Source organism: Pelodiscus sinensis, chromosome 12, assembly GCF_052426305.1.
Source record: "Pelodiscus sinensis isolate ZL-2025 chromosome 12, ASM5242630v1, whole genome shotgun sequence".
Taxonomy (NCBI): Eukaryota; Metazoa; Chordata; order Testudines; family Trionychidae; genus Pelodiscus; species Pelodiscus sinensis.
The window spans coordinates 22,170,314-22,178,685 of record NC_143063.1 but is presented as its reverse complement, the minus strand read 5'-3'; the positions used below and the strand labels follow the sequence as shown (position 1 = coordinate 22,178,685).

Genomic DNA, 8,372 nt, shown 5'->3' with positions numbered 1-8,372 from the left:
GGTAATTGATTCGTTTTATTTGAAAATAAAAGACTTACAGATCTCTCACTCAAATTCAGAATGCAAATTGACCGTCTGTCTAAACTATTTATCCGCCCCTTCAGTTTTACTTGGCAGGAACTCTGACATACAAACGTCCTCTCCTCACAAGGAGAAGGTACATTTGACAGCTATATTAAAGACTTCCATAAAAACAATAAAACTGAAAATAAGCAAGTAGCCTGGACTTTAGGAAGGTTTTACCGAGTCCCACCGCTCTATGAAACTATTACCAAGACAAAAAACTATGAATAAATTGTTGCTTATTATGCTAGTATTAATTTTCCCCCTAGGAGCTAATTAAATTCCTTTCTGGAACTCAAGGCTGAAAACATCAACAACAAAAAGCCAAAGATTTTAACTGTGTAACGGCCAAGCCCATATCAGCTCGTCCTTAAGAAAGATCTTTTTATATTTAGAGCATAACCTGCTTTAATATTATTAATTAATTAATTAATTAATATTATATCCAGTATCTGCACCCTCTCATCAGGGAATCAAACTGACTTAGATAGTCCTCCAGTCAAAAAAAGTCCATTTGTTTATTACACTGGTTTATTTCACATTAGGTTTCGATACAATCAAAATCCTTTACGTACCTTTTTAATAAAAGTAGTATTCTCTTTGAGTACTTCAAAATTATAGCATTTACATATTTCAAAGACTGTAAACAAAATAATACTAGCAAATAAATAATACTAGCCTTGAAGTATACATTGTAAGATTTTTAGACGGCTGTATAAAATGAGATTTGATTTATAGAATATAATACAGACAATGGTATAAACAATATAGATCTACGATTGTGTGGGCGATTTCTCAGCCATAGCTTAGTTTGGTTTGCATGTTTCTCATATTTGGGGTACTTTATCACTAGGGAAATCTGAACCTCAGAGTTTAAATTGAGTTTGGTTGATGACGATCAGATGAAATTAATTATTTTAACCCAATTTGAAACAGTGCGCAACACAACCAGGATACAGCGCTAGAGGCGGCGGAAAAAGGCGCGAGTAACAGTTGCAAAGGGGGGAAAATATAACAAGGCAAGCTAGCTTCAAAATTACATTTTGTTTCACTTATTGTCCAGCTCATCACTATTACAACTGTTTGCTCCTGCAGCTTCCTAAACTTTTTGTAAGCCTGATACGAGGCTAATATTCCCATTGAGAAAACTTATTTTCTGTTTAAGAATAATAAAAGTCCCATTTAAACTTTATTGAATTAAAGCAAAAATTAATTTTCGATATTCACACCTATATTACAGAATAATAGTAAAAGTTCGATATACTTCCTGGAGTTTAGTTGGGCCACATTTTACAAGAGCTAAACAAGCATCAAAACATTTAGCAGCCTTATATTCCACAATCACTCAGAATTACATAGAAATATTGAAATACTCTAGTCAGCCTTGACTGTGAATAGTTCTTCATGTATAAATTTCTCTCTCTTTTAAACTTTTGCCAGCCAGTACACAGCAAGATTTGCATTTTCTCTCTCATCGAGGCATCTCTGTACTCAAAAATACTTTGCCTTTCTAAAGTTAAACTCAGATAAAGAGTCAAGAATAACATGTTTTAAAAACAAAACTACAAAATATGAAGAGCAGTGTAAATACTGGAGGTATCATAGTATGATACGGGAATCATTGGGAGATATGATGGCAAATTACACCAGTGATACACAGATTTTAACTAATTTGGGAGGAGAGGAATAAATGGAGATATGATCAATTATAGTATTTCCTATATGTTGGCTGCAACAACAAAAATAATTCTTCAAAGCAGATGTACACAAACCTAAGCAGGATTTAGCTTCTTTAATATTTGAATGTAAAAAGTTTGCTGTCCAAGGCTTTACATACCCAGCTACAATTTGGGAATTTGTAAGAAATTCTGACTTGCTGCTTTCTCTCTGTTCAGATAATAAGTTATTTAAAGAGGGAACACCAGAAATCCAGAGAACGTTGAATACTTCCAGCCTCCCATCAAGTTTCCTCTCTCCAGTTTTAGATAAGCTCTGTCTCCTTTCTCCATTTGAATCAGGACTCCATTGCTGGCAGCTTCTCGGGTCACATCTTGATCCCCTGCAAAGGCGGAAATCACTGGCCACCCATTTAGCATCAAACTCACCTATAGAGCAAGATAAAACAAAGCCCTCTGTAAATTAAAATCAGACAGGAGTAACATCCAGGGCTTCATAACTGCTTCCAGGCTCACCTAACAGGCAAAATGGTCACTTTATTATTTATGTCACGAGAAACTCTAGGTTATTCTAAAAATGAAATGTAAATCTAATATCAGCTAAAATACAAAGTCTAAAAATGGGGGATCCAGTATTGCTGCTTTGGATTGACAGTTCACACCAAACGCACGATATATCTAAATAGGACATCGATCCTGTTTTGAACAATTTCAGTAGGATGCCTTTGCTTTAAGGGTATGAAGAGGTGCCCACTTATTAAAAGATGGCTTTATAATGAAACCTCTAACAAGATGAAGAGAAGTGCCACTGCAGCAACAGTCAGTGTCTTTGAAGTGTATTCAGGAAGTAGTTTCCCTTTGTTAGGCAGCAAAAACTATGTACCACTACAGAGTCAATATCACGGTACACCTCCCGTTAATAATACCAGCACTGTATGCTTCCCATTAATAATGTACTACATGCCTAATCTGGTCGTGCATAGCAAATTACACCGTGTGTATATTCACACATACACACACAGTAATTTGCCCTCTCTCTCTCGTAATTTGCTATTTAGATGATATAACCTGGTATTCGGCAGGTAATGTAGAATAACTCTATATATGCCATTTACAATACAGACACGTTCAGCCACGGATCTGCTGTATCAAGATGAGATGCTTTAGTCCCTAGTCTTGCACATTATCAGTTAAACCGTGTACAATTGCCAAATGTTAAAAAATCTCTGCTCTCTGCACCTCGCCCAACCAGAGTGATACTGGTTAACAATAACTATGATATCATTTCCATCTCTTTTCAGACTTTTATAATGTGGATGAAAGAGAAATCACATTTAGTGGATCTACCCAGGTTTTCCTGGAGATTAGTGCTGATATACTGGAATCAGCGATCGCTGGCAGGTCTTGCGTTACACGGACAGCGGGAATGGGAAACGTATTAATTGCTTGCACGCAGTAAACGCTCATTTTGGGTGGTTCATTTGTCACCGATATAAAGACTCGGCCATCCTAGGACACGCAATGAACCAAAGGGGAGCATGGAAAGGCCCTAGATGGTTCGAGCAGATTTCAAGATTCTCCCCTATTTGAAAATATTGCTCGGGAAAATTCAGCACTTTCTGCTTAAAACTCAGCCTCCCAAGCTCATGGTATAAACATCAGTATATTTCCACACAATAGAAACGCTCCCAAATAGCCATTTCGGTTTAAAGAAACACCCTCTAGCCTCGTGAATTCCCTCTCTCCGAATTTTCTCGGGTTACTGACCTGAAAACGGTTCATACCTGACGCTGCCCCAGATAAAGTCCCACCAGATACATTCACCACCGCTCTCTCAACCACTTTGTTTCTCCCCCCCTAGAAGTTTGGGGCCCTTTGGAGCCGGGCACCAGCGCCCCTAACCCAAAACAAAACGCCCAAGGAGCCAAGGCAGAGAAGAGTCTGACCTGGATCGTTTGCCTGTTGTACACTTTCACCACGTGAAAATTAAAACTGTAAATCCCTTTCCTGGGCGATATAAAAGTGCTTCTTTCCGAGTCGAAGTTGCTTCCGATATTCACTAGCACCTGCAATGGAAACGGGGACATCAGCATCGCGGGGGGGGGGGGGGGGGCGGGAGCCGGGGGACCCGCAGGGGCGTGTGCTAGGGCACCGGGCTGGGCTTCCCCGGCTCAGCACCCAGAATTGGGCTGAGCACCCACCTTGCCCACTCCCGCAGCTGTGCCCCGGCTATCCCGGGGTCCGCAAGCTCCCTGCCGGTGGCTGCCTGGGCGTAGCCGGGTCTCTGCTGCCTGCCCCCACCTGCAGTACCGGCACCTGGAGATTCCCGCGTCTGGGGCTTTACGGGCATTTCTGCGGGTCGGCTTTCCCCTTGGGGGACCGCTGGATGCTGCGCCCGCGGGTTAACTTGGCCGCCTGTCTCCGGCTCAGGGCTGGGGGGATCCTGCCCTTGTCCACAAGCCACCGCTCCGGCACCCATCCCCTCCCTCGACACAGACCCGCCCGCACCTGCCCCGCAGCCCCCTCCTCTGCGCTCTGCCCACCCCAGCCCGCCTCTCCGCTCCCCGGGTACCGTCACCCCGGCTCTCGCCCCCCGCGCTACCTGGTCGAAGTAAATGATCATGGTCCGGTTGCTCATCTCCGAGGGCTCGTGGTTGGTGCTGCGGATGGCGGAGAAGGCCACCTTGGCGCTGCCCGAGCGCACCGAGATGCCCAGCGCGGTGCCCGTGGGGTCCGAGGTGGGGTTGGAGTCGCAGACCACCAGGCACTTGCCCTCCAGCACGATGGGCTCGGTCTCGTTCTGCCCGCTCGCCAGCCCGGCCAGCCACGCCGCGCCGAGCCAGAGCGCCAGCCGCAGCATCGCGCCGCGCGCCCGCCAGCCGCCGAGGCTCCGCTCCCAGCCCAGGCGCCGCTCCCCGCTTCCCCCGCCCCCCTTTCAGGGGACCAGCAAATCCAGCGTCCTGGGCGGTTTTGCAGACCCGGCTGCCCGCGCTGCCCGCCCCCCCCCCTGCGCTCGGGCCCGCCCCGCCCCGGGGTCTATTTCAGAGCCGGGTGGAAAGCCCCGCGGAGCGTAGGCAGCGGCCCCTGAGCAGGCACAGGAGCACTTGGAGACATAGCGCGGCAGTTCCTGCCAGCCCCGCCGCTCGCAATGATGGATGTGGCCAATCGCCCCGCCGCTGCCGGAGAACACAAAGGCGCCGCGCGCCGACCCCCCCGCCTCACCGCCAGCCCCGGCCTGGCGTCAGCGCTCCCGCGCCCGCCCCCTGGCCAATCAGCGCCAGGCGCTCGCCCGGCCAGCCAATGGCCGGCCAGTCCGTCTCCTGCCACCTGACGCCCGGGCTTTTGTTATTAGGTGGGAGAGGCAGGTGCCGAGCCGCAGCCGGGACTAGCCAAAGTCTGCACAAGGGGAGCGCGGAGCTGCCGCTGCCGCGCCGGGCCAGGTAGGGGGGGAGGCTGCGGGCAGAGCGGCCGGCGGAGGGGCAGGGCTGCGGGCCGCTGTGAGCGGGGCAACGCGGGTGGAGCGTCAGGTGGGGGCGGGCTCGGGCCGGGGAGCGGCTCTTGCAGCCCAACGCGCTCCCAGGCTGCTCCAGTGCCCGGCTGGAGGCGCAGGTCCCGGGAAGTCCGGCTGCGCGGGCGGGGCCTGAGGCTGCTGCAGTTTCAGCGGTGTAAATCCGGAGCGAGGTGACTGCGGCTGGAGCAGAGTGAGGGGGCAGGGGGAGCGAGGCGCAGCTCAGCAGCAGGTGGGGTGGGCAGGTCCCGCTTCGTGCCCGGCGCGATGCGCGCATAGCCCGGGAGTTCCACTAAGAACTAAGGGGGCTGTGCGCTCCCAGCGGGCGGGGGCCGGTGCAGTCCAGCTCCAACCTGACGGTGCAGGCGTTTACAGCACCCCTCCCTTTCCTGGAAAGACGGGGGCGAGTTTCTAGGGGGTCTCTGTGGGGCTGGTTAGTCTGGCTCTTGGCGCTCTTACTCCTTTGCACGTTCTGCCCCGGAGGACAGGAGCTAGAGAAGCACTGAGTGAGTCACTGGAGAAGTTGTAGCTTTTTCCCCAGAGGAAGGGTCCTAGTTGAAGTTTCATCTGTAGCTCAGTGCAGGTGGCCTCTGGCCGAGTGGCTACACTGGTGCTACCCACCTGAGGTTTAAGGCTGTGTGCTTTATTGACACACCTGGTCCTGGGGGGATTTTGCTATTGTTGCAGTTAGAGACAATAAAACTGCAGAATTACCCCCAGGACTGACACCAGTAGATCCACTGACTTGTGTTACTACTGTAAGTAAAGAAAGCAAGGTTCTTCCCATGGCATGGGGTGGAGGGAGGTAAATGTCCTAGGGGAGGTTCACTGAAACAAAATTGGGCGCCCACCTCTTATAGCCCATGAGAGTTAAAATAAAAATCGTTCAAACCCCATCTATAAGGAGTTGGCATTTTAATGCTGTTCTAAAGGTTAACTGTTCAGGTGTCAAAAGTTTTAACAAGGCCCTGGCTCCTTCACATGCTCTCAGAATTAAAAGGAAGTGCAAAGATCAGTGCTGTCAAATGAAAAAAGATGACTTTAAAAAAGGAGAACAGAAATAGTATCAACTTCACATTTCTCTGAACTGTAGATGAAATTTGGCTGTATTTAAAGAGCTTCTCTGTTGAAACCAGAGCAAAGGGTTGAAATTCAAGGAGTCCCAATTCCTAGCTCATTTGATCTATTTCAGTCAACCCTCATGCAAAAATTGTGGGATAGGAACTGGATTTTACTCACAGATATAGTATCTCAGTTGAGCCTTACTGAACAGGAAAGTTTAAAAGCACATTAAGACTTTCATGATTTTCAATCTATTTTACTGATCAGGAAATAAGGGCACTTGCAGCGGCATCTATGTGGTTGGCTTTGGATGTGCCAATTCCCTACCTCTTGGGGTGACACAAATGTGGAGCATACATTTAGTACTCTTCAGTAAGATCAACTGTTGCATTCTCTAGGTAGGCATGTTACTACTATCCATTTTGGATGGGGTTTCACAACATTGCAATTTGACACTGAAAAAGAAAAGCATTCACTAATGAAATATTGGACATAAACAATCAGAACAAGCAAATGTAACCACCATGAAGCAGATTTGAACCTAGAATCTCAGTATAGGAGCCACTACCTGTTGAGCTAAAAGCCAACTGCCCTTCAGCCCATGCTGCATGCTGCAGAGGTCTGTTGGTTTTATCTGTGGTTGTAGTGTAGGTGCCTCTGCATGGGACAACAAACCACAGTAGATGTGGGGGTTACACAAATTCTTTACCTCACTTGCTTTGCTATCAGATCAGTTTTCCAAACTGATTTGATAGTGAGTTGTAAAATTTTGAGTGGAATTTCATAGCAAGTCTCAGCTGTGTTCTTGTAATGTTTAATGCCATTGTAAAAAAAAAAAAAAAAATCCTCCATGCAGGTCATCATGAATTTCTGTCACTCTTGATTTTAAATCATTTAATTTTGATTGTGATGTTTTATTTTATATATAAAGATCAGTTCCTGTGAACACACAGCTTTACATGACTATCCATGTTGGTCTAAAGTCAGTACTTACATCTGAATAACTTTACTTGCAGTATCAAGGCCTAAGGTTGGAATAACTTTTAGGGTAAAGGACGTGGATGGCAACCTATGGCATCATACTTCAGGACACCGAAGTGTCCCAAACTCTATTACAGAAAGTGGGGAGAGGAATAGTATAGAACCCTCCAAAGTGCTGGCTTAAGGGTATAAAACAAAAACAAGGGGCGAAAAGGAGTGGAGACAAAAAACAACTCCCCCACAAAACGCCATTTTGAAGACAATAAATAGAATAAAAGGGAAGGGAAGGAGCCAGAACAATTTCAGTTTGATACACCAGCCTCAATGAAGTGTCATAGATTTTTTTAATTAATATATTGCTAGTATTGTTGATCCTCTTGACTGGTATTGGAAGTTGGGAACCCATCTTCATTCTTTAAGGTACCAGCACTCTAGAGGCAAGGGGAGATGTGACACATTTGTTCGCATTAACTGAAACAGAGCCAAGCATCATGCATTTCATGGGCTACTCATGCCTTGTCCCATCTTCCTAGATTGCTGGTGAAATGTCTAAGAAAGGTGCAAATTAAGACTTCATGGATAATCATAACTTCCTAACTTTGTAATGTTAAATGTTTCTCAACTTTTTTTCTGTAGTATCTATCTACAGATCTGCCTCTTAATTTACGTTTTAGTGAGGGACTGGATGCCTTAAGTCATTACCAATGAGCTACAGAGACCATTCATTTGTAGCTCACCAATTTGAGTCCAGCCCAGATCAGAAGGGACTTCAGGTTGTTTTAATCTAAAGGATGGCTAGTGGCCCTTATGAGATGAGTTTGGTGGATCTCCATTCCTGGTCCTACATCACAAATTCACCATCAAGCGTTGCACTAATTAGCAGACTCAGCAGAAGGCCAAGAACTGCACAGAGCATGGAAATTAAATGACCTGTTACTCTTAGTGTTGAAATCCTTTCCTCCAAATTGAGGTAAAGTCAAGTGTCATGTCAGAAATTTGCCCTGTCGCTACATCATTTACAGGTCTGTTGAACCTTTCATGAGCATTATATCCAGACAGATTTTTTTAAGATGAAGCTTTGG

The 8,372-nt window shown here is 46.4% G+C and overlaps 1 protein-coding gene and 1 long non-coding RNA gene across 7 annotated transcripts in view; one reads left to right on the top strand and one right to left on the bottom strand.

Annotated features, from left to right (window-relative positions):
- CBLN1 (cerebellin 1 precursor) lies at window positions 1-4,924 on the bottom strand. The gene is made up of 3 exons (XM_075940229.2): window positions 4,342-4,924; window positions 3,686-3,805; window positions 1-2,168 (listed from the first exon to the last, which is right to left on the bottom strand). Exons 1-3 carry the CDS (start codon window positions 4,597-4,599, stop codon window positions 1,971-1,973), a joined length of 576 nt encoding a protein of 191 aa, XP_075796344.1. The 5' UTR covers window positions 4,600-4,924; the 3' UTR covers window positions 1-1,970.
- Window positions 4,925-5,093: 169 nt separating this feature from the next.
- Window positions 5,094-8,372, top strand: part of LOC106731881 (uncharacterized) — a 59,572-nt gene continuing 56,293 nt past the window's right edge. For all 6 annotated transcript variants that reach the window (XR_012906723.2, XR_012906716.2, XR_012906720.2 and 3 more), the window contains exon 1: window positions 5,094-5,179. This is a non-coding gene — a long non-coding RNA (uncharacterized LOC106731881). The remainder of the gene's footprint in view (window positions 5,180-8,372) is intronic.